This window comes from Malania oleifera, chromosome 2, assembly GCF_029873635.1.
Source record: "Malania oleifera isolate guangnan ecotype guangnan chromosome 2, ASM2987363v1, whole genome shotgun sequence".
Lineage (NCBI taxonomy): Eukaryota > Viridiplantae > Streptophyta > Magnoliopsida > Santalales > Ximeniaceae > Malania > Malania oleifera.
Window position 1 is genome coordinate 30,556,086 of NC_080418.1, and position 24,276 is coordinate 30,580,361.

At 34.5% G+C, this 24,276-nt stretch overlaps 1 protein-coding gene across 4 annotated transcripts; it reads right to left on the bottom strand.

The window, feature by feature from the left end:
* LOC131148762 (ABC transporter G family member 28-like) lies at positions 1-22,998 on the bottom strand. 4 transcript variants are annotated; one of them, XM_058098675.1, is made up of 14 exons: positions 22,348-22,950; positions 22,177-22,253; positions 21,000-21,275; positions 20,496-20,559; positions 20,254-20,400; positions 20,029-20,063; positions 17,520-17,593; positions 15,836-16,752; positions 14,695-14,991; positions 11,658-12,152; positions 11,023-11,171; positions 10,492-10,781; positions 10,232-10,365; positions 1-316 (listed from the first exon to the last, which is right to left on the bottom strand). In XM_058098675.1, exons 1-14 carry the CDS (start codon positions 22,587-22,589, stop codon positions 313-315), a joined length of 3,201 nt encoding a protein of 1,066 aa, XP_057954658.1. In that variant the 5' UTR covers positions 22,590-22,950; the 3' UTR covers positions 1-312. The 4 variants fall into 4 exon arrangements, with proteins under 4 accessions (XP_057954658.1, XP_057954656.1, XP_057954657.1 ...); XM_058098673.1 differs by lacking the exon at positions 1-316 and adding an exon at positions 3,370-3,558 and having other exon boundaries at positions 22,348-22,998; XM_058098674.1 differs by lacking the exon at positions 1-316 and adding an exon at positions 3,370-3,558 and having other exon boundaries at positions 10,203-10,365; positions 22,348-22,869.
* Positions 22,999-24,276: the final 1,278 nt, after the last annotated feature.

Genomic DNA, 24,276 nt, shown 5'->3' on the forward strand with positions numbered 1-24,276 from the left:
AATGAAGATCAGTTTTTTGATTTCTCTATTTATGAATCTGTGCCATACACAGAGTCTACCATTGCATCATTTCTTGACTTGTCATGTACAAAAGATCACTCAGCGAGAGATGCAGAAAAACAAAACAACACGAAAATACTTGTTTACTCAAGAAAGCCAAACACAAAGAACAGGGAGAATCTCATACCTAAGGCACCAAGAGAGTTGGAACCGGTGATAGCTCCGAGCAATTATGAGTCCACACCCAATCATGATCAGGTAATAGATGCTCATGAGCTCCCTTCTGATAAGCTCATGCCTGATGACATCAATTTACCTATTGCAGTCAGAAAACAAACTAGGTCATGTACTCAATATCCCTAATCAAAATACATGTCTTAAAACAGTCTGTTTACAGAGTATCGTGCTTTTACTTCTAACCTTAATAGGATAAAAATTTCAAAGAATATCCAGGAAGCCTTGGAGATTCCTGAATGGAGGGAAGTTGTCATGGAGGAAATGTGAGCTCCAAAAAAGAATGAAACTTGGGATGCGATGAATTTGCTGAGAAGGAAGAAGCCAGTAGGTTGTAAATGGGTCTTTACATTGAAATATAGAGCTGATGGGACAATAGAACGGTATAAAGTTCGACTTGTTGCAAAAGGGTTTACACAGACCTATGACATTGACTACATGGAGACATTTGCACCAATAGCAAAATTGAATACAGTTTGGGTCCTCCTGTCCTTGACAGCCAACTTGGATTGGTCACTGTAGCAACTTGATATTAAGAATGTTTTTCTAAATGGAGGGATAGAAGAAGAAGTCTACACAATGATACCTCCAAGTTTCAGTAAAAGAGGTGAAGAAAACAAAGTATGTAAACTCAAGAAGACCCTTTATGGACTCAAGTAATCTACTAGAGCATGGTTCGACAGGTTTGCAAAGGTGATAAAAAACCAAGGATATTGACTAGGACAATCAGATCACACTATGTTTTTTCATCAATCTAAAGGTGGTAAGAAAACAATTCTGATTGTGTATGTTGATGATATAATCCTAACTGGACATGATATGGTGGAGATGGAAAGATTGAAGAAAGTCCTAGCTACTGAGTTTGAAGTTAAAGACCTAGGAAAAATGCGATACTTCTTAGGAATGGAAGTTGCTAGATCAAAAAAGGGTATCAGTGTCTCTCAGTGAAAATATATCCTTGATCTCCTAACCGAAACTGACATGCTTGGATGCAAACCTAGTGAAACCCCCATTGAAGTAGTAAAGAGAGTTGAAAACTGCGGAATATCAGTTGAAAAGGAGAGGTATCAAAGATTAGTTGGTAAACTCATCTATTTATCACATACCAGACTTGACATTGCATTTGCAGTTAGTGTGGTAAGCCAACACATGAATTCACCTAAAAAGACTCACCTAGATGTCATGTTCAAGATCCTTAGGTATCTCAAGGGCTCTTCGGGAAAAGGACTCTTCTTCAAGAAGTGTGAAAGTAAGGAAGTAGAAGTTTTCACAGATGTAGATTGGGCAGGTTCAGCGGAAGATAGAAGGTCTACCACCGGATATTGCACCTTTGTATGGGGAAATTTGGTGACTTGGAGGAGTAAAAAACAGAATGTAGTAGCTCGAAGTAGTGCTGAGGCTGAATTTAGGGCAGCTGCACAAGGGATATGCGAAGGACTGTAGTTACGGAAACTCTTGGAAGAATTTCAGATTCCGGTAAAATTCTTTATCAAACTCTACTGTGACAACAAAGCAGCCATCAGTATCTCTCTCAATCCAATTCAACATGACAAGACTAAGCATGTAGAAGTAGACCGACACTTTATCAAAGAAAAGGTTGAAGAAGGAACCATTTGTATGATGTATGCACCTAGCAAGGAAAAAACAGTAGACATCTTTACCAAAGGGTTAGCCCAACAGAGTTTCGATAATTTCATCTACAAGTTGGACATGATCAATATCTATGATCCAACTTGAGGGGGAGCGTAGATATCCCGTGTATCTTGGAGAAATTTAGGGGGTATTTATTGTATATTATTGAGTGAGAGATTGTTTCCATATTTAGAGTAAAAATATGTATTATAAGTAGTTTGTATTGGCTTGTACAAAATAATTCAAGAAATAAAGAAATTTCATTCTGGTTTTCAACATATACATATATACAGAGACACGCGCGCACGCACACACACACATACATATACATATACACATGCATACAAGCACAAATGCATGCATGGACATATGTATGCATGTATGCATGTATGAGTGCATGCTAAAGCCAATTTGATATGACTTCTCTTATATTCTTATCGTTTAAACTTTACGTATTTGTAGTGTTGCCTATGCTCAACTTCTATGTCCTTAGTTGATGTAGAGATAAGAGGCCATCTTGCTCTCAAATTTATGTGGTATATGGTTTGGAGATGAAACGTCTACTTTTGGTTATCAGAATGAGTAGGTAACCTCTATTATATAGAAATCACTCTCTTTCGTTTGTAGCTAAAACCATGTCATTATATCTTTGTCCATGAATCTTAAAAATGCAAAACCTACAAATAGAAAGGATGAAAGATAAGTGGAGATCCTTTTGGTTTTGTCAGATACGGCATTTATATAACACACAATATTCTAGGTTGCCCATCTTTTATTAATGAGTTTTTTTTTTTCCTTATATTAGAAATTTGTGCTCACAGGACTAGTTTTTCTTCAATTACAACCATTTAGGAAACATCACCTCCATTACCAATTTTGCAAGAGATGCTACCCGCTTGCTTAGATCTAGTATTGATTTTGGATTTGAGGCAAGTCATGAAGCTGCTAACCTTAAGATGGACTAGGGCACATGGAAGTTGCCATGCCCTCATTAGGTATTCAAGGAGTAAAATCCTAAAGGTAGAGAAAAAGTTTCTTTTGTTGGTATTCTGAAACAGTGAGATACCATTTCTTTAATAGAACGTAGCATATTTGAGATGAAAGATATTAATGTTTTTGCATGAGGTAGGCATTGATATGACCATGGATTTGAAGGAATCTTTTGCCATGGCTTCATAATTTGCCTTTATTGAAAATCACATTTCTTTCATCTTGATATTTGCAGTTACAACAAATCTCATAATTGTAGCAACTGTTGGTCTTGATATCACATACAAGTGGAAGATCTTGATGCATTACTCGTATAATGTGTATATAGAATTAATGGGGAGTATTTGTGGACAAACAAATGCAATATACTTACACTTGTTTGTATTATGCTCCGCATGAAGCTGCTTCAGGACATTGACATGTGATGATTTTTAGGAGGTTTGAAACCCTTGAGAGAAATTTTCATCATTTACTAAGATTGAAGTCTTCTATTTTGTACAAGAAGAAGAAGAATAAAAATGAAAAGGAAGTATATTGAATTAAATTTATTTCTTTTGGAATATTACCATACAAAAGAAGGCTACGATACGACTAATTATACCAGTAACAATCAATAAGGTTAGACAAAGAATCCAATCATTGATATTATAGTCATAATTCAAAAGTGAACCGCATCGTGTTATCAACCACACTCCAGAGTACCTGAAAGTGTTGGAAAAACAAAATTTGAAAAACCAAACGTTATTTCCCTTATATATGCTTAAAATATTCAGTAAAGCATTGAGTTTTTAACCATTTATGTACTTGAAACATTCAGTATAGCAATCCACTAATTCTCAATATAATGCATAATTTCCTAAGGCATCAGAAACTTCATGTTAGTTCATAGAGCCATTGAGCTGTTCAATTAATGCCAACATGCCCTGCCAAAAGATCTTCTGTATGGTTTGCCTCTTGTTTTCATGTCTAATAGAGTTATTTAGATATTTCTTTTCTTTTTTCATCAAAGCATTAATGCCACAGTTAGCTACTATAATATTGATGCCAACATTGCTAATCAAGTTTTATTTCTCTAAATAATATCTACATGGGTAATCTGTTTTGAGTATGTGTGTCTTAGTGTTCATTTGATCTTTGGAAAGAACTTTAAATTGTCATAGAAAAACCTTTTAAAACATTGAAGGAAAAACTAAACTAGCATGTTTTAGATCACCTTGTCAAGGACTTCTTTTGGAGGAACTTTTATTAAATTATCAATTGTGTTACTTTTTAAATTTTTGAATTTTATTTTTAGGGATTGATAATATTTTCTACTTATTCATTTCCTTATTTAAGTTTAGGGGAAAAGCCCATATAAAGGCCTTCTATAGGTATGTTTGGGACAACTTTCACTAAGAATCGTAATTGAAATAATTTAAGGTTTTACTTTATGAAAAGATTAGGCCTTCCAATAGAGAAACTAAAAATCTGGAATGTGGTAGCTTTTTGGTGATGTTTGCTCTATAAAAAGGTTATTCATTAGGAATTAGGGGGAATAAAAAATATTAGAAATGAACCCTCCTTGAGAAGATATATTTGGCAGACGAGTTCGATTGTTGAATGACTATGAAGAAGTTGTTTTATGGGAAGAGCTGAGTTGGAGGCAGATATCCAAAATGAATTGGGTTAAGGATGGGGATTTTAGTACAATATATTTTTATAGTGGCAAGTAGTAGGAGAAGAAGGAAATTTATTATGGAGTTGAGAGGATGATGAGGTGTGGTTACTAGGGATCTTGCTTGAATAGAAGGTTTCATTTTATAGGAACCTTTTTTCATTAGAGGGTATGGCTATGGTTGAAGGGATGGATTGGTGCCTTATTTTAGCAGACAAAGCTGATTGATTAAAGATACCTTTTGAGGAGGAGAATGAAGGTGCAGTTTATGATATGGAAACAAACAAGGCTCCTTGGCCATATGGGTTTATATAGGTATTTTGATGGGGCATATTGGGAGTTCTTGAGAAGTGATCATTCCAAAGTTTTTCGTGAGACTTTTGGTAATGGGATCACTGGATGGAGTATGAATTGTACTTTTATTACCTTTTGTGCCTGAAAGAGATTTTGTCATTAGAGTTAAGGATTTTAGGCCAACTAGCTTAGTAACTAACGTTTATAAGATATTGACTAATCTGTTATCAAAGAGAATGGTTGCAGCCCTAGAGAATACTACTTCCCAGAGTGCTTTTATCAGTCATAGGCAGATTCCATATGCAACTTTGATAGTGAATAAGGCAATGGAATATGCAGTTTATAAAGAAAAGAGGGGTCTAATTTTGAATTTGGACTTTGAAAAAGCTTATGATAGTGCAAGTTGGAGCTTTTGATAGGGTTATGGATGGAAAAGGTTTTGGTTTGAGATGCAGGAGATGGAATTAGAGATGTTTATTTTCTATTGGTTTTAGTGTTAGTCAATGAAGAGGCTAGGTATTGGTTTCAGAGGAAATCCTCTTTCTCCTCCTCTTACTATCATGGCTATTGCTTTGAGTTGGATGACTGATGCCCTATTCAATGGAGGTTTTGTGGAAGGACTCATGGTAGGCCACGAGGATTTTACCATATTGCATCTCCATTGATACTTTCTATCTTTTAAAGGATCTGGGTTACTTATCGAATTTGATGTCCCATTTTTGGAAAAATGTGTAGCAGTTAAGAATTTTCTAAAAGTGATATGTGGGTTTAGGTATGATATAGATCATTTTGCTAGGTTACCAAGTTGTGCAATTTTGAGTAGGTATTTTAATTATTTAGGTGCGACCCTTTAGGAGATAATTCTATCGCTCACTCAATTGGAACTGGGTTTTTGAGAGAGTGGCTAGGAGTCTGAATGTGCAGAGAGTATGTTCTCCACTTTTGGGGTTGTACTACTCCTATCCATGCTCGTGCATCCTCCATTTGATTTGTATTATTGAGTGTTGGTGAGTGGTAGAGAGACCTAGTGGGTTGGGCAACTATATGTAGGTTTAAAAGGAAGGTGGTGGGGTTCTGGGTAATTCGATGTCAAAAAACATCGCCATGGGAAGTGGTTGGCAGTTTCTTTTAGAATCAAATTCACTTTGGCACAACATAGTTTGCAATAAATTTAGTTTTGTAGTCTTCCATAAAATGGATGGGATACTAAAGTGGATTGATATAACTTTGAAAATTTATTCTTAGATTTGTCATTCTTTCTTTCCTCCTGTCCAATACAAATTTAGGGAGAGAACTTGATTTTAGGAGAACCACTACATGAGGGAGGTGAATTTGGCTTGCATATCGTCATCTTTTTTATTATTTTATCATCATTAATCCCCTATTTTGTGTCTTCCTCTTTTCATAGGGGGGATGATCATTCTATAGACTTCCATTTTTGGAGAAACCTTAATGGGTTGGACTTTTGACCAATTTGCTTGATTCTTTTCCAATAAATTTTGGAAAATAATAGAAAAGGTTTGGAGGTTAGATTCTTCTAGGGATTTCTCTTGCAAGTCCTTTTTTTCTTATTTGATTCATGATAATAATATTGCTCCTTTCGCTCCGTACTCTTTGATTTGGAAACATTTGGTTCTAGCATCTTTCAAGAATATTAAGAATGTGATGGAATGTCTGTAACATCTCATTTGCACGTTTGTTTGAGCTTAGGAATCTGACTGGACATATTCACATTCTTGAGAATGAAAGGACTTCTATGAATTATGGGCATCCCATTCTCATCTCCCCCTTGGGTAAATATCATGAAAATCCCATTCTCATGGGAATCCAACTTTTTGGACCAATTGCCCTCACTATTTTGCTTTTGGACAATAATTCCCCATTAACATAATATAATCACACTCTATTATTATATTTAATAATAAATTTAAATATTTAAATTATTGCAAATATTAATTATTTTAATTGGAATGTTAGTTAAATATATTATTTACAAAGTTTTAATTAAAAATTTAATTAATTTTTAATTATAAATAGTTAATAGAACATATTATAATGGCATTTAAAAATAATAATTAACATAATATTATTTATTTTTTAATTGTAAAATATTAAAAATGTTAATTACATATGGTACTCAGAAAATTTTAATTAATTTTTTAATTAGACAATAAATGAAATGTCTAATTAAAGTGTTAATATTTAGGCTAATTAACATTTTAATTGACATTTGTAATTATTTAATAAAACTCATATTATTATTTTTTTATAAATATTCAATATAATAGTTAATATTAGACACTACATCATCCCCAATTATATCAATTAATCAACTATTAAGTGTTAAATGTTTTAAATTTATAATTATTAAAAATTTTAGGATATATATATATATATTGAGTATGTATTCCTAGAAGGTTTTTATTTTGAAAAAAAAAAAATAATTGTTCTTGATACATTCATTATACACATGTTTAAGGTATAATATTTGTCATCTTTTTAAAATACCTATCAAGATTCTTATGTTAATCCAAACATTAACATGGGAATCATGTGGACATTCTTACATATCTTACAACGCAAACCAAATAAAAACACTCCCATGAGACAAGCTTCCTATTCCTAGAATGAGATTCCTAATAATATATTTCCATGAGAATATTTTCGATGCCATGAATCAACATCCTCCCCTCCCCTGCCCCAAAGGATCCATTTAGTTTGGAAACATCTTTATTTTTGATTTTTTTATTTTGCAAAGAATTATAAAAAATTCAAATTATTTTGTAATCTTTCAAGATTCATATTAAAAACATTGAAATAAAGAGCTTGTTTAGTTGTGCAAGAAAATTTTCATTTTTTGATTTGTAAATTTCAAAAGAACTGTGAAAAAGACAACTTATTTTTCAATTTTCAAAAAATTATATGAAATATTCTGGATAATGAATTTTGGGCTTTGAACTTGGATTTATGTGAATTTGTAATAAACTCAATACATGGTCCGCACAAATCAAATCCCAAAATCTAAATTCCCTACTCCCATATGCAAATTAAGAAGTTAGAAATGTAAAAAATAAAAAAATAAAAAAATTTCCAACTTCCTATGAAAATTATAAAAATTGAAAAATAAGATGACATTTTTTTAATTATATGAAAATATAATAGAATGCAAAATTATTTACACTAGCAAATAGTGTTAGAATTGTTTATTATCGTTCATTTTTTTTTTTACAAATATTTTAAAATTAAAAATAACTATTTTTTTTTGTAATTTTTTAGAAAAAAAAAAACTAGCCCTTAAGTCCCCATCTAAAAGGAAAGCTTTTACCTGGGCTATGATCCTTGAAAAGCTTGATACCAATGACTTTCTTCAGCTTGAGGAAAAAAATTAGGTCCTCCAGGAGGACCAACATGGCCCTCCCATCACACCCTACCATCCAATGAAAATATTCCAAATAATATATCTCACATGGTAGCCCACATATAATCTGATGGAACCCACTATATGGAGTGTTATCATTAGATGGAAAGGCCTAATGGGTGGACCATGCTGGTAATAAGGGCCCAGTTGTCTCACATTTGTGTTGTGTGTTGGAGGATTGGGGAGACGCTTCAGATTGGCTTTTTGGAAAGGGAAAGGATAGGAAAGTGATACATCATTTGACAATTATGTAGGGTGTTTGGTTGGAAGGAATGCCAAATCTTTCAAAGGTGCTATTTCTAATAACTTGATTTGGAGTAGAGTAGTGTCTCTTGCGTGATCTGTGCTCTGGCAAATGTTTGCTTTCGTTGTGTGTTTTTTGAATACTTATGGCAGGATTGGTTGGCTTCGCTTCTTAGCCTTTGTTTATCAGTTGTTTTCCTTTTGTAAAGGGAGGATACCTTGTTCTCCTTCGTGTTGTATATTTAATACAATTCTTTGTTTATCAAAATAATAATACTACTAGTAGTAGTAGTAGCAGCAGCACTAATGTAGTGTTTTACTTTTCATTCAATTTTCTTCATTTTTCTGTTAGTTTTCTTTTAGTTTCCTTTGTTCCCCTTATTGCCAATTGGTCCAACATTACCTCGTCTAGTACTTCTCTACATATTTTTAGGACATGACCACCTTCCGGTGTGATTGGTATTGATTTAGCATAAATTAACCACATTCCATGGTTCATGTCATGGCACAATTAGATTGTTGTGTCATGAGTCCCTTACTCCCCCTTCCTTTTCTGGGTCACAAAAAAAATCCCATATACAGGATTACAAGCCATGATTATAAGATTAGACAAAAGGAACATTTCAAAAAGTATAAGCAAGAAAGGATAATGCAGAGATGGATGAGAAGAATAAAGAAGCTATGTTTGAGGATGACACATACATGGCCAAATACCCTTATGTGAAGCACTGTGAATGTTAGCAGTCACAAAAACCTATGGAGGAATAGAATATTGAGGCTTGGTGCCAAATTAGCAGAGCAAGTTTTGAGGACTCTTCAAGTCTTCTTTTGTGCACCTGAAGTGGCTTGCTAGTTGATCAAGCCAGACAAGCGATGGGAACAGTGGCAGCGTGCATTCGGGGAATGCGAATGGGTGGAAGAGAAGATAACAAAACTCCCTTCGTAAATATTGATATTTAATGGTTGACCTTGATGGGAGAACAAGAATGTACTCTAAGGAAGTAACACTAGTACACCTAGTGTAGAGACTAACCTTCTGAGGTTCGGAATGTTAAAAACATTACGTCATGGTATAAGAAGGCAATTGAAATTTTAATAAAGAATCTAACCACATATGCAGACACTGGCATTCGGTTAAATGTCCAAATGGATTATATAATTGCATTACCCCAAGAATATTGGTTAAAGGCTTACAGCCACTGGGAGCACTACAAGTTCCAAAGGCCTAGCTTGGTTATGTATATTTATATTAGGCATTCATGCAACACCCAGTGCCCAAAGCTCCCATACCGTATCAGGGGCCTAGGGAGGAGTTGATGTGCAAAGCCTACATCAACAATTGGAGAGGTTGTTTCAGTGACTTGAATCTGACATTCTAGTTTGAGTGTAACATCCATACTATTGGGTCTAGGATCACCCTCAGTTAGATGCATTCAGTCTCTTCTGCTTTTTACTTCTTACACAGATAAAAGAATTACAACCCTGATCTATCTCATTATGTTATGCTTCCTTTCTTCTACCATGATTGTATATTTTTTCCACTTGCTTATATGCCTTGGATTAAAAAATCTAGGAACTTACTATTTTCCAAGATTTCAAGAAGTTTTCAGTTAAGACACCTTTTTCAATATCTAGATATGCACTAGACCCCTCTATGAGGTTGCCTATTTGCCAACCAATTTGTGGCATGTGTGTACTGAAGCATATACAAATATAACATGTAGTCAAAAAAATTACCACATATAGAGAGAGTTATCGGGTCAAACCTTTCAGCATTTGCTATCACAAATGCTTCCAAAGCCCATTTAGTATAGCACACATTTGCCAGTCCCTTCACAAACTCATTTCCATTGTTGTGGTTTGCAACAAGAGTCAAAACAACAGGAACAAGCACTGACCACTACGAAAAAATAAAAAAGAAGCAAGTCAAGTGTAATGAAATGAATAATTATTTTTTTGATTGAAAGGTAAAGAATAAACATAAGGCATAATTCTTTTTAACAACTCTAGAAATTCAAATTCTCACCAGTTGGGCTGGACCAGGTTCAAATAGGATGGCAAATGCATAAGCCATACCAGTCACACAGTATACCAAGCAGAGCAAAACGATGTAATTATCTGTGAAAGTTGATCTGGGGTTGTTAAAGAAGTAGAACATCGACAGATAAACCACAGGCTTGATGATTGTATTAAAATGGTCAATTGTATCCTTTGCGAGGAAATAAGCTAGGCTGCTCATGCCAGATCCACTTTCTCTCCAATAGTGCAATTTATCTGTGGAAAATGATCTCAGAGCAGCAATCTTGCAAAGTAGGGCTGAAAGAAAACAATTTTGAAGGGTGAGTAAAGATGCATGGTATTAAAGACACTACTTCAAGGACGCACAGTATTAGATGAACAGTTCAAATAATTGCAGGAGTTGCTACCTAAATTGAGATATACATGAAGATGGTTGGTCAAAGTGATACAAAAGTTTTTGAATATAGTCAGAGCTTCAAGGAAGCATATTAAAGTCAAAAAAGACATCAGATATGAAAGAACTTGGCATTTGACTTACAAACTGCAATGACTGTGTAAGTATAACCAAGTGCTCCAAACGTTTCATCGCTCACTTTTGCTAGTGTTCCTAAGCAAACTCCAGCAAGCAATAATATAAGATAATCTACAGCTTGTATCCTAGCATCCCTTAGCCGCTGCTTGCCAACCCTGAAAAGAAATAACAGTCGCATCACATATCAAGCACCCATTATTGAAATGAATGTAAACTTGATGAGAATGGCCACCCAAGAGGTAAAATGTGATTTTATTTCTCTAGGTGCAACTTATCACTTGATCAACCTCCTGAACTAATTGACTTTTCCTCCTTCCCCCAGCAACATAAGTGCACTCTGTGCTCACTGAGAAATGCCTCTTGCAATTCGGTACCGCAAAAAGATTTCTTGATAGCCCAATTTTCTTCCTGGTATTTCAATTTTTAGAGGAGTGTGAAGGAATTAATTTGGATTTTCATTGCACAGGAATGTGTTTCTTGCAAGCCAGATAGGAAATGGTTGTGTATGCATGCATGTTTATATGTACATATATGTATATATGTATGTATCGTATCATCAAGTACAATAATTTCAATTTATATTTGTCGAGAAACAGTATGTTGGTACAACTAAAATATGATGCTGGGGATCCTATGCATACCTCCCAAGGAAGTATCTGTATTGCCGGTAAACACCCGGGGTTAATCGGTCGGATAAGTCTTTAGATTTTGAGAAATTATGTTGTATATTGTCCCTTTTCAACTCAACTGTACACTTCATATCTTGCCATAGGTCTCCAGCAAAAGAATGTTCTTCAGGTGCACCAGCAGAAGAATTTCCTCCATGAGTTGAATTTCCCCCATGTGCAGATCCTTCTAGCCCAGCAGCCTCATCAAGCATATCGGGGGGCAGTGGGTAGCCATTGTGAAGCATCCATCGAATAGGAAGTTGTTTATAATTGACACCTGAGCTTGTGCTTGGTTTTGCTATGCCCTCCAGAATGTCAATGAAGTAGTCTGGAGGATTAACACGCTCAGGGACCTGGATACCAAGACTAGAAAAGTATTCTTCAACTTTCTTCACAGATCCATGATATGCAGTAAGACCACCTTTTGCTAGAAGTATCAAATCATCAAACATCTTGAACAAAGTGTAGCTGGAGCAAAAAACACAAAAAAAAAAAAAACAATTACCTTGAGGTAATTCAAAGTTAATTTCAATATGACAAGCGATTAACTACACCCCAGATCCCTAAAATGTAATTTAAGTATGCATAAAATTTTCATTTTTCTAAGAGTTGCCAGTGATGTATATCTTGCAGACTGCAGAGTATAACCATTGCAAGGATCCATAAATTTCAACTAAAGAAAAAAAATATTTTTTTGCCATGAGTTCAACTACACAAATCATGTTTAGCCATTCTACTTAACATACCACTAATTGTCATAAGTTATTAGATTTTCTATAAATTCTTTAATTGCCTTTTTAGAAACAATGCTATTGTAATTAAGCAGGTTGGAGTACACATAGCAGGCAACTCATTTTCAAATAAAATAGAAAATGGATAACAAAAGTGAAAGAAATACATTCTAGAAAACCAGGGAGAATAACAAAATGGATATTATCATCACAAATTATAACTAAGACAAGTAAACAAAGAGTGAGTCGCTAACCTATAATATAAAATAGAAAGAATGACAGCCTTCAAGTCTTCAGTCTTTAAAAAAAAAAAAAACACAAAACAAAACATATTAGAATTGTTAATATGTTGTTAATCTGTTAGGTAGTTTAGTTGTTAATTTGTTAGCTATTATTTTAGTTGTATTTTCCATTTCATATACTAGTATAAATACTAGTATAAATATCATTGTAAAGATAACTTCAATAATTGGAATATTACAATTTTATTTACTTTACATGGTAACAGAGCATTTTCCTTCTGCTCTGACGCTCTCCATCTCCCTTCCCGGTCGTCTCCTGTTTTTCAAGAACTTGCAATCTTTCATCCTCCCACGGCACTCACTGGTGATTTCTCCGTATTCCGTGCTCTCTTTCAAACTCTCTCTCACATTGTCTACAGTTGTTGCGTTTTGAGGAAGGCCAAGCACGCCATTGAGGACTTCTTGTCTGAACTCCAGCGAATTTTATCCAACTCAAAAAGAACACATGACTGCGCGCTTCGTTACAAGACATCTCAATTTTTCAGTATTCTGGAGTTTGGATCTGAAGGCGAGGGCCATGGCGTCATTACCGGTGAACAGACTAGTGAATCCGTCCATGGAGACTCATGGCGATCTCTCTCGATGCCATTCCTCACCAAAACTTATCAACTTGTTGATGATCCTTCCTTCGAACGATCGTTCTTTGTAGATCTATTTTTCGCTTCTTATTTTAATGTCTTTTTTTTTTAATCTCTGAATCTTGCTGGATCGCTAAATCTTGGAGTGCGACTCGCTTCTCTCCGAAGCTGTCTCAAATCGTCGCGATTCATATGTGCAAGTCAATGTTCGCCTCTCAGAGCACTGCTCACCGGGCTCCATTGATTGTTCCGATTGTTGTTGCATAGTTCATTTCTTGTGGACTCTTCAACTCTTTTCAGTTTGAAGTTCAGAATCACCTATTTTTGCCTCCTGAAAGATCCTCTCGCGAGCATTTTCCGCTCTCTCAGTTTTAAGAAGTGCTTTCTTTAACTTGATGAGGAAGGCAACTCATAGAGCCAACTCACAGAGCCTTCAAGTATCTTTGCCTTCGCCACTCATCTTGGGTCCTCTCACGACCTTGGGTTTTCCAGCCACTTCTTCGGCTCCGGTGTCCTTGTTTCGGCACTCGGGTTAGAATGTGGCTCGTATATATGTTTTCTTTGATTTTTTTTTTTAATTGTAGTGATTGCTGGTCAGGAGCTTCGCACCTTAGAGTGACTTCGTAGCTCTCCATTCTCATTTTTGGTTTGATCTGCTGGTCCGTGTCGTCGTCTCCATCTCGTCTCCAGCTCACTTGTATTGGGTCTGATCTGCTGGTCAGCCATTCTTGGCTATGCCGTGTTTCCAGAGACAGTTAATCTCTTGGAGTTTCTTGATTTTGAAGGAAATTTTTACAAACTTTTCCTTCGTTTTGGGCCATATCTTTGGTCTTCATTTCGCAGCAATTTTCGTCTTCGCCGGCACGTCTTGCCTGCTTTATGCATCGGCATCTTCTCCTACGGATCATCTCCGTCGCCGTTGCCTTCTTTGCTGCTGTCATGCTTCACATTAATGTTTTGTTTTCATCATCTTTTTATGGCAAGATGGCGATGTGAAATCTTTATTCACCATCTCCATCTTGAGGGGCGTATTAGAATTGTTAATATGTTGTTAATCTGTTAGGTAGTTTAGTTGTTAATTTGTTAGTTATTATTTCAGTTGTATTTTTCATTTCATATACTAGTATAAATACTAGTATAAATATAATTGTAAAGATAACTTCAATAACCGGAATATTACAATTTTATTTATTTTACAAAACAAAAAAAGAAAAAAACAAGAATCCCTGAGCCACAAGGCTCCTCAGTTTGCGAGGGTAAGGGGAGGCTCATCATGGTACGCAGACATAACACACTCAACTCAGCAAAGTCTTACCATGCAACAAATGAGGAATGAAATAAAAATGAGGGCAGACAAGACTTCCATAAAATGTGCAGTCATGCGAAATTTTGGACTTACCTTGGTTGGTGAACCACCGTACAAATGTTCACTCCTTCGAGAGCTTCACGGCGAAGTGCTCTAAGTAGCAACTGAGAAGATGAACTGTCCAAACCAGATGTGGGTTCATCTAATATTAAGAGTGAAGGTTCCATGACCATTTCCAACCCAACATTCACTCGTTTTCTTTGGCCTCCAGAGATCCCCCGCTTTTCCACTGTTCCTACCAGGGAGTCCCGCACTGCCTGCAGCCCCAGGGACTCAATAACTCTTTCGACAACTAAAACTTTCTCTGGTTTTGGTAGGTCAGCTGATAGCCTTCAATAATAAAAGAAATTCAATGAAGTAAAATAAAATCAATACAGCTAAAAACAAGAGCTTAAAATGGGAGAACCCTAACAAAAAGCACGACAAAATATACTTTTGGCCTTGACCATATCTTAAAGAAAATTCTTATGCATAAGAATGCAAGCACAAAGTTATGAATACTACTGAGATTGTTGATTGAGTGATTTCCATGGGTTTTAAAGTTGTTGAATGTGATCCAGACCATTATAAATTGAAGCTCATACTGGAACAAAAAATGTATTTATTTTTCAGCTTCTCCAGACTTGACTTAAACTAGTTGAAGAACAAATCAATGGCAATCCCATTGTTCTTCAAAATGATTACTAAATTCTTATTCATAACAGAAAAATGAAATTATGTGACATGCTTATAATCAAAAGTGAGCAAGAAAAAAAAAAGTTTCTATAATGAATATAAGCTAATTGGGCAAATTAAAATTCAACCAGATCAAGTTTTCCCTAAAAACATTCCTAAGCTTCTATCCTTCAAGAACTTGAAGAGTTTCAAGGTTGCTTAAAGGGTCCACCTAAACACAGGTCAATATATGAATATTAGAAGACCGAAGATAAAATTTTTTGCATTAGTCATAAAAGATCAATCTAATTATTTTATGTCATAAAGACCATAAGGTCCTACAAGCATGATGTTGAAGTAGAAGCACAACAACGACCAATAGTTACTGATGAAGCTGTGTTGTTCAATAATTTACTCCTAGGACATCTACTTGGTAATTGGAAAATGCAGCACATCTATTCCAAAGAAAGATGGAAACTCAAAACTACTGATGATTGTGGGGGAAATAATTTTGGCATACCTGCACCTTGCACTGAACCAGAGATTCTCCTCCACTGTCAAGTTTCCGTGCACTATGTCATCTTGTGGCACAAAACCAATAATTTTCTTGTATGAATGGATAGATTCTACCTTTCCATTTATAAGAATCGTACCACTCATAGTGCAACCTGTTGCTTTTCCCGCCAAAGCAGAAAGGAATGTTGTTTTCCCAGCCCCAGATGGGCCCATGACAGCAGAAACACGGCCAGGCATGATTTTCCCTGTTACGCACCTCAATAAATGTTTTTTTTTCCCTTTCAAGGTAAGGGTTAAATCTTTGAAAGCAACCTCAATTGTAGGTCTTTTTTCAATTTCAACGTCAGTAGCCATTGAAATTACCCCGGAGAAGGTCAAGTTCTGGTGCTGCTCCTGTAGAGCTTTTTCCTTCTCAATCTGACCATATGCATACTTGAAAATTTGACTGTGAGTGTGCAGTTGCTTGCCCTTGGGGATATTCTTCTTCAAATTTTTGTCCCCAATCTGCAGATTGAAACCTTCATTGCTTTCTGGGTCATCCTCAATTGCATGCATCATCTTTGTAAGGTTACTACGTTCCTTTTTCTTTCCTTTTGAGGTAGCAGATGATTGCTGAGATGCATCTGGCACCATAGGTGGCAAGGCAGCTTCTGTTCCGGGTTTAGCTTTACTCAGAATCTTTAGCAGTCCTGATTGCTTTGTAGATTTTCTACGAGAAAATGTACGTGATAGCTGTGTTTGCAATCCAATTGCATGCTTTTTGGCCACATCTTTTGCAGATTTCCATCTTTCACGTGCTTGTGCAGTTTCTCTTGCACTTTTTGCAGCAGCTTCCCTAGATTTTGCTTGTCGTCTTTCCCGAGTAGTGAGAACTTGATCAGAACAGTTATACATAATAAGAAGCAAAAAACTTAATGCAGCCTGCATTGACAAGTGAAACCATTTTGTGACGGGTTGACAAGATTCAAATGAAAAATAATAAAAGAAATAAATTAAGGAAATGCATTGCTTTGTATTGAGTGCGGGAATCATACTGATAAGTCTAGAAAACTTTATGGCTACTTAACTTTGACCAGTAATGAGAAATGAAGAGTGTAAGAATTTTACAGAATTTTTGGATACAAGCAAGATGTTACAAACTGATTAGTAAATTAATTTGATACTATTAATTAAGCCTTTGAAGATCCATGTTTCAAGGAGCAGAAGGCTCATGTTTAAGCTCAATGTTTTAAAAGGCAAACACATGACGCTATAAGTCTTGTGCAATTGTGCAAAAAGTACGCCTTCTGCAAAAATCTTTGGTTGAGCCTCATACACTTGAGTAGGTTCATTTTAAGTCATATTTTGTTTAAAAAAAACTAGAAAATTTTAATCAGAGGTAACAATGAGTGATCAAGGAATGCCTCAATGGAAATTCAATGTATATAGTGCGGCAATACCTGTTAAGCCAGCGAAGTTATACAATGAAACACATAACTCTCTTTGTTTTCAGTCATTGATATTGTTATTATGCCCACATAAGAAATCACTCAATGCATGCTACCAGGAGTTGATTGTAAATGATAGGTGTAAAGAGGAAAAAAATGATAGTCTTAACAACCAAAAATTTGTAGAATTTTTTGTGAAGCTGATACAATTATTCATTGAAGCTCAAACTGTTAGCATTTTAACATAAACAGACCACTTACAAAAAGCATGATGCCATATGCAGTAATATTCTGATTTGCTGAATTTGGATCACAAGTGGTCATCCGGAAGCACCCTGCAAGTTATTTGTAAAGGTTATATGCTTCTGAAACAACAAAAAAGAGAGGGAAATAAAGCTTTGAGCAAAAGGATGCATAGAAGGATGATAAACAGAAATACTTGAGCAGTTTAGCAATAATACGATAGCACTGCTCCAACATTTTAAAAGAAATGACAGCTACAATTTATTGATTAGCCAATATTCTTAATTCTTATAGAGCTCTCCAAGCAGGTCATTTACCCTGAGTACATACAGAAATGACTGCAGCACTTGTGGAGATGCTCCTTTAGGCAAAACATCTTCATTTGACTTGGCAAAAATGAGCAACCAAGTGGCTCCAATATGCCAGGGAACTCCTGAAAACTCCCTAAAGGTATAGGTCTATGTCAACAACCATAAGTGGTGTGTTAGAATCCAATAAAATTCCCTAAAATTGATCTCCAATATAATGACTCCCAAACCAGTTTTCCTCTTGCCTCTACAAACTTCATCTATAAGCATGATCAAAAGCCAAATGATTTGACCCTACAATTCTTCAGAATAAATAAAATTTAGACCTATGAGGGGCTTAATGCAAGGGAATTGCTTTCGCTTTTTTTATTTTTTATTTTTTTTTTCCCCAGCATACTATCCCTGTATCTTATGTGGAGTTGGGAACTTTTATATTAATTTTTTATGAGAAATCAATGCGGCAAATTCTCAAAATACTAGTGCCGCATTTTCCCTTTCCAAAAAGGCCCTTTTAGGCCATAGCAGCTTAGGTTCTTTCTCTATTTAGTTGGCTTGACCTATGGTAAAAATGTTAAAGATCAAACATCTGCTTCTCAGCCATGATTACAACAAAGTAAACCATCAAAAAGATATTCCATAAAAAAGAGACTGCCCTTGTAAAATAGTTGTGTCAAATTACCAGTTGTCCTAAAAACCCAAGCTATTAGATTGTGAGTTAACAATGTGTAACAAATATTTGCATGGTACAACAACAACAAAACCAAGCCTTAAGTCCCACTAGGTGGGGTCGGCTATATGAATCCTTTTCCGCCAATTTATGCGATCATGGACCATTTCTTTTAACAGATTCAGGGATATTAAATCCTTACTCACTATCTCCTCTAAAGCTATTTTAGGTCTACACCTATCCCTTCTACTGCCCCCCATAGTAACTAACTCACTCTTCCTCACTAGTGCACTATGTGGCCTGCGTTGCAAGTGTCCATACCATTTGAGTCGTCCCTCCCTTATCTTATTCTCTATAAGAGTTACACCTAATTTACTACGAATATGTTCATTCCTTAATTTATCTTTCAATGCACATATGAGCTTGTTATATAACACCCATCATGAGACATGATATAGTTTTTAACAGATAATGATAAATATAGACATGAACAGAATGTAGGCCCTCCTTTGTAATCCTATGTTCTATGTAACATCTAATTAGATTATCAAGGTGATATGAGAAGTAGAATTTGTATTAGAAAGAAGGGAAGGAAGAAAATGATAAGAGAAGGGTTTGCAGTTGAGACAATACTCCAATAGACCAACAGACCCTTGTATATGTATGTATTTATGTACACACACACAATCGAAATGTGACACCCCACTTGACAAGGTTCCCATTCAGGACCTTTACATATATATACATAACATTTCGATTGTGTGTGTGTACATAAATACATATATACATACATACATACATACATACATATATATATATATATGTGTGTACATACATACATACATACATACATACATATATATATATACATACATACATACATACATATATATATATATGATTGAAATGTTACACCCGATGCCAAAGGCTCCCACACAGAACTATTCAGTAAAATATTATATGCTTGGGCATGCTTCCACCCTTAGGATTATCTAATGTCCTCTACAACCATAAAATTCCAAAGCACCATGCTCACATCATAGATTTTCCAGTGTAAAGCTTATACATTTTAGTCCTCAAAGAACAATGTTGACCTGGATTCTGTAATGTTTAGCTAAAGGCATGCAATCACTCCTTATCTAACCTGATATTTATATTAGCTATGGCAACACATATTTTCTTTAAAATCCACAAGTCAGTAGGTAACTCTATGATTTTAAAAAACAATAAATAAAATCACACATGAAAGCATAGGATACAATACGTTTCCAGTTTCATGAATTTGAATGTTAAGTTTTTAGACAAGTCATCATCTCTTTCCTCATCATCATGCTTAAACATACAATTTGGATGTAGTTTTCAACATCATCAAACTGCTAACATTCAGTCTAAGCAGACAAATTAATATCTATATGTGATACCTAATCCATTTAAGAGTCCTGGTCGGATAGTTTTTCTTTGATCTCTCCATCCAGGTTTTTTTTCGGGCATGAGATGAAATTTAAATTTCATTAATCTAACAGCAAGTGCTTGCAATTAAAATGAAACTTACTTATTTGAGATGTTGAACCAGTCCTGCAATAATATCTGCATTACAAGAAAAAAAATAACATTAAATGTAAAGAAAGTAGACATCAGAAAACAATTGTACATTATCAGAAACATGCACTAAGATGATCCAACGAGATACAAAACTTCAACGATGAAGCAACAAAAACCTCAGACACATGGAAAAAAAAAACAGAAAAGTCAAGAGTTAGGGGATAATTTTCAATACCCACTACTACAAGGAACTTTTTTGACAGTGGATGGACAGTATGATCCTGCTGAACAGAATACTTCACTAGTGCTCCCAACATCAGCCCAGACATCTGCTCCACCACAAGTATGGTTTGGCTGCCCAGGAGGTAGTTGGTAAGTGTACCTGCAGAATTTTTAAACTAATAAATGTTTATGCATGCTAAAGTGCAAGAAATATAAAATGATTCAAACAGCTTAGGAATGACAAGATGAACTTACGGATCACACACACCAGTAGTTTTGTTGAGTTTTGCTTGTGGGCAATAGGAACCTAATGGGCAAGCTACAATAAATGACCCCAATCAAGTAAAGTTAGAACATTGGAACTTCCAACTCTGTCAATAACTTTTTGAAAAACATCACAAATATTGCAATTACAGAAAATTATACATGATCATAAAACAGATCCAAAATCCATTTCGTTAACCACCTATGGGAACCACTTTATTTTCAAAATTCCTTAAGAACACATCAATGACTAGTATAAGTCTGGCTCTCTGTCTCATCACTACTCTAGATAGCTTCAGTACAGTTTTTCCTAGTTCGTTACTTCTTTGGAATGCGCCTTTTTGCAATTTTACCCAATTGCAAAAAAAAAAAAAAAAAAAAAAAACTTATTTAAAGCAATATAACTCTGTTTTGTTTCTTTTGCATTCAAAAAAATTTTGCTCCTTTTTTCTTCTAATCATAAACTTCATCATTTTACTGTTGGAAAATACTTACGTATCATGCAAGTGATACCATGAGGGCAGAAGAAACCTTCGCAACAAACTCCACAGTCTTGAGATCTGACAGGCAAGTCCTTTGAATTTTTTATATCAACTTTCTGGTTTGGACCAACACTGCAAGCCCATCCAGGCTCGCATCCAGGTAGCCATGTGGTTAAGTTACAGTTCTTGTTTGGTTTCAGGTAATTGGTACTCTTTGACCCACTCTCAAAGAAAGTATTGAAGTAGAACTTTATTTCTGCTGCCGTGCACAAACGCTGCATGAGATCACCTATTGATCCACCCAAAACAACATCATCAGAAAAAACAATTTTTTATTTTTACAAAATGACATTTTAGTAGAAAATGAACAGCAGAGTAAGTAGGAAGATTTAGGGTTGGATGACTGCTTTTGTTTGATCTACCGCGCCTCCACATGATCAACATTCACAGCAACACATGCCCAAACATCCAAGTCTTAACTCGAACTGCTTTGATACCACTAGATTGCAAGAAATTATTGGGTACACTCGGGTGTCTGTATCGGAATCAACATGATTTCACCGTGTCTATTAAAAAAATAATAATTACTTTTTAATATAGTTAACATCATGTTTACCTAATATTTTTTCTTAAATATTATTGGAGACTCCATCAAGGATTTTGTTTGGGAAAAGAAAAGAAAAGAAAAATAAAGATAAAATTCATTTCCCTATGTATATTTTTTTATATAAAATACTGTACAAAATAAAAATTTATTTTAATATGACTAAAAATTAAAAAAATTAAATATTAATGATTTGTAAAATCAAATTTTTGTTTATAGATTTTGTATCTTTTTAAAATTTTTTCTCACTTTTCTCAAAAATCAAATATGAAAATGTAGATTTTTTTCGTATTTTCTTTTATTTTTTCCCCACATTTTTTAAATTCTTAAGTCGTGATCCAAAATCTTAGGAAATGACATCTTGACCCATCCATGTGCATGCATAAGTTTACTCTTCCTCCATTTTTACAAGTGGGATTAATTTAGAAGTGGAATTTCATGCTCTACAAGACCTTATCTCCTAATTGAATGTGTGGAATATAGGTAAGTTCTTAATTATCTAAAAAAAGACTCTTAATTATCTCACATTATAGACTGCACGAACTCAAAAGCAACAAGGAACTAGATGAATACAGTAAATTCGAACCTTTTGTTTTTCGAATGCAGTTGGACAAAAATGCCAAGTCTGATGTGAAATTGAATGCTGCATTCCATTCTGCTTGCCTGCAAGACAAGAAAACTAAGCATTAAAAACACAAACAAACACACATACAGAAAGAGAGAGAGAGAGAGAGAGAGAGAGAGAGAGAGAACTGACACATCTTTGATGCAGAAATTTAAGCGACGGAGAATGTCATCGCTGAAAATGGCGGTGAGGTTGGTAAGACGGCTGTAGACGAGCTCCGTCAAGAGCTGAACGGCCGCCGGATTACCCATGGCGACATCTTGGCTTTTGGCATCGTCCTGACATCTAACAACTCCCCTTAAATTCAACACCACCACCAAAATTACCAGTACGCATATACTCCCACGCCTATTAGCCTTCCCTAATTCCCTCATACCGCTCCTCCACTTCCCCAAATTAATTAAGCAGACGACGACGACGACGACGACAATACATTTATCGAACCAACCAACAAATCCAGTCGATGAAAATGAAAAGTTTAGACCTGTAACAGCCGCCGAGCAGCTCTCCGAGCATATTTGTGCATTCCCCTTCTATCTTTGTAATTACCTCATCAATAAAACTATTTTTACCTTTCAAAAAAGAAAAGAAAAAAAAAACATGCAATTCAACTGCAGAGAGAGAGAGAGAGAGAGAGAGAGAGAGTGAAAGAGAGAGTAGCCAAGGTTTGGAAATTGGAAGGAAGAGCAGCTTTTCGGAAGAAGAAATGGCGCGGAGGAAGATTTGGCGACGTAGGAGGAGAGGAGAGGAGAGAGAAGGGTTTTTAATTTTGGACCGTTGGATAATTTCAAATCTTGTTCAAGAGAGCCATCGGACTGGCAAATCGGAACAGGTGGTTTTTCCGCGAATTTTTTTTTTTTTTAAAAAGGGGGACTCTGTGAAGACAACTGTGCATATGATTGGGTGGCTGAGAATTCCTGTTCAAGGAATTAGCTGCAGGCGATATGGAGTTTTTTCCGAATTTATCGTGTTTTTTTAAAAAATATATTAACTAATACCTTTTTCGTGAAAATAATTTCCGGAATAATCTTGATGTAATCTTGCTACTTGGAGTATTAATAATGATATCATAATATTAATATTATTTTTAAAATTTATGTAATATATATTATATATAAATTATCATATTAATATATTTGATCACTAATTTTGGATTTGAATTCACAAATCAAAATTTAATATATGAGTGCATGCTCTCAAGTCTTAATTAACAAAACAAGTGTTAGAAATTTAAAAAATAGTAAAAAATATTTGTTACATTTTCTATATGAATTTTAAAAAATAAAGAACGTCGTTTTTAATTATTTAAAAAATAAAAAATAAAAATAGAACTATTTCTACAAGAAAATAGTATCAAATTTTTTATATTGTTAATTTATTTTAGAAAAAATTTCTAGAAAATGAAAAATTGGCTACTTTTAAAATATTTTTTTAAACTAAAAATAAAAATTAAAAATATTTTCCATAACTAAATAGACCATTAATTTTGTTAAAGTCTTCATGATATTTATTTTTACATTTAACCGGTGATTAGAAAGTCATATATGATGGCAATTTTTATATTTTGAGGAATATAAAATTTTAAAAAATGTGACACTCTTATCTTTATGCTCACATACGACAATGCTTACAAAATATGAAAATTTTAATTTCATGCAACTCATGAGAATCTTATGTAGAAATTTTATTTTTATTATGAACCAAATATAGAAATGGGTATCATGTATATATTTTCTATATTGATATAAGATAGACTAAATAAAGAATCTTTAAATCTAGTGAACAAAACAAAACTTTTAAGTAAAAAAAAATTAAAAAAATATATTAAATAGATATAATTAAATAGGAATTTTTTCGTTTTTTCAAAAATTTATTATTCTAAAAGTAATAAGAGAAAGAATTAAATTTTGTTTTATTTCCTAATTTATTACGTATGAGATTTATTTCCCAATTTATCATTTTTTTAAAAATATATTAAAAGAATTTATTTCTCTATTTATTACGCAGAAGAATTTATTTCCTGATTTATCATTTTTTAAAAAATATATATATCAAATAATA

Coding starts and splice junctions, on each gene's coding strand:
- LOC131148762 (XM_058098673.1), bottom strand. CDS start 22,589: ATGAGGGAATTAGGGAAGGCTAATAGGCGTGGGAGTATATGCGTACTG. Junction 14,992..15,835: donor TGGTTCAGTGCAAGGTGCAG/GTATGCCAAAAT, acceptor TTATTATTGAAG/GCTATCAGCTGACCTACCAA. Junction 12,153..14,694: donor ACGGTGGTTCACCAACCAAG/GTAAGTCCAAAA, acceptor TTTTTGCTCCAG/CTACACTTTGTTCAAGATGT.